General features: G+C 37.8%; 1 protein-coding gene across 1 annotated transcript; it reads left to right on the top strand.

Annotated features, from left to right (window-relative positions):
- The first annotated feature begins 8 nt into the window (after positions 1-8).
- Positions 9-973, top strand: LOC112694225. The gene is made up of 3 exons (XM_025569634.1): positions 9-489; positions 559-731; positions 812-973. The coding sequence occupies exons 1-3, from the start codon at positions 299-301 to the stop codon at positions 886-888; spliced, it is 441 nt and encodes a 146-aa protein (XP_025425419.1). The 5' UTR covers positions 9-298; the 3' UTR covers positions 889-973.
- The last annotated feature ends 316 nt before the right edge of the window (positions 974-1,289 follow it).

Here is a 1,289-nt window from a genome sequence, read left to right as displayed (position 1 = left end):
AACAACTCAGACCGAGATATTAGACAAGTCTCACGTGTCGACTGAGACCGTTGTGTTCGACCAGTGTCACGCATCGGTTCAGACCGAAATATTGGACTCGTGTGATGTGTCGACTGAGACCGATGTGTTTGACCAATGTCACGCATCGGCTCAGACCGAAAAATTGAACCCGTGTCATGTGTCAGCTCAGACCGATGTGCTGGATTTAGACCAGTGTCACGTGTCGAGCCAAACTGAACTTGGATATGACCCTTTACTGATCGTCAACGAAAGTGCAGTTTCTCCCGGAGATGTTCCGATGTGCGAAAAAATCCACAGTAGACCGGCGATGGCATCAAACAGAAATGCTCATGAGTTATTGTCCTTTCCAAATGGTGGACCAGAGGCTGGTGACACGGACGACGGAACAACCGTATTGAACGTAGACCGTATGAGTTCGAGGACAGAACTCACAAAAGAAATTACAATGACGGCCAAACAACGGATGCGGTATTAATGTTTTTATGATAATACTAAACAAATAACCGATAATAATATCAACGTGTGCCCTCTCACCAGTAAAATCAAAGTAGAGAAGAACATCGCGTTGAAAGTGAACACGGATGCCGTATCTGCGCTACAAGAATTGTGTATGGCTCGATGGTGGAAAATACCGGAGTATCATTCATGCGTTAAAATAGCTGATAACCATTTTCAAATAGAATGCTCTTTAAGAGGGTACACGGTCAAAGGTACGGTCAGCTTTCTATGTGTTTTCACTTGGCGTTACGTGTAATCACAAATCGTTATGTAAAAATATGTGCTTATACAGGCGAAGGATGGTCGAAAAAAGAGGCTAAACGTCAGGCAGCCTACAATGTGTATATGGTCGTTAAAAATCAAGATTAGCTTCGTTGTATTGAAATTGAACGTGAGATGAGCGAGGATGTGATTTTTCGGCTGCATCCGAATTGGGTCCCGAATTATTTTAGGTACACTCAGAAAAATATCTTTCAATGTTTTAATGAAATGGAATCATTATTTTGAAGTTCAACGATTTACCTAGAATTAATACTGAATTATATTAAATTAATAAAATTTTCTTTAAAATAAATACATATTCAATACATTAATATCCATAATTTAAAGATGACTAAATCAAATTAACGAAAAAAAAATGTTTGAAATAATGAAATCTATAGATTCGTTTCAAGCATACATCCTACTTAAATGTAAAAAAAATATAATTAATTTAAAGAATAGTTTGATAGGTTTGAATACCTCTAAGGCTCTATGTTTTAATGATAATA

The sequence above is a fragment of the Sipha flava genome, unplaced genomic scaffold, assembly GCF_003268045.1.
Source record: "Sipha flava isolate LNK unplaced genomic scaffold, YSA_version1 125_pilon_pilon, whole genome shotgun sequence".
Lineage (NCBI taxonomy): Eukaryota > Metazoa > Arthropoda > Insecta > Hemiptera > Aphididae > Sipha > Sipha flava.
The sequence above is the reverse complement of the archived record's forward strand: the minus strand, read 5'-3'. Positions and strand labels throughout refer to the sequence as shown.

What these genes read in the sequence shown, in the direction of transcription:
- LOC112694225 (XM_025569634.1), top strand. Translation starts at nt 299, where the DNA reads ATGTGCGAAAAAATCCACAGTAGACCGGCGATGGCATCAAACAGAAAT. An exon ending in ACGGCCAAACAACGGATGCG is followed by an intron (nt 490 to 558) that starts GTATTAATGTTT and finishes CCCTCTCACCAG; the next exon opens with TAAAATCAAAGTAGAGAAGA. An exon ending in AAGAGGGTACACGGTCAAAG is followed by an intron (nt 732 to 811) that starts GTACGGTCAGCT and finishes GTGCTTATACAG; the next exon opens with GCGAAGGATGGTCGAAAAAA.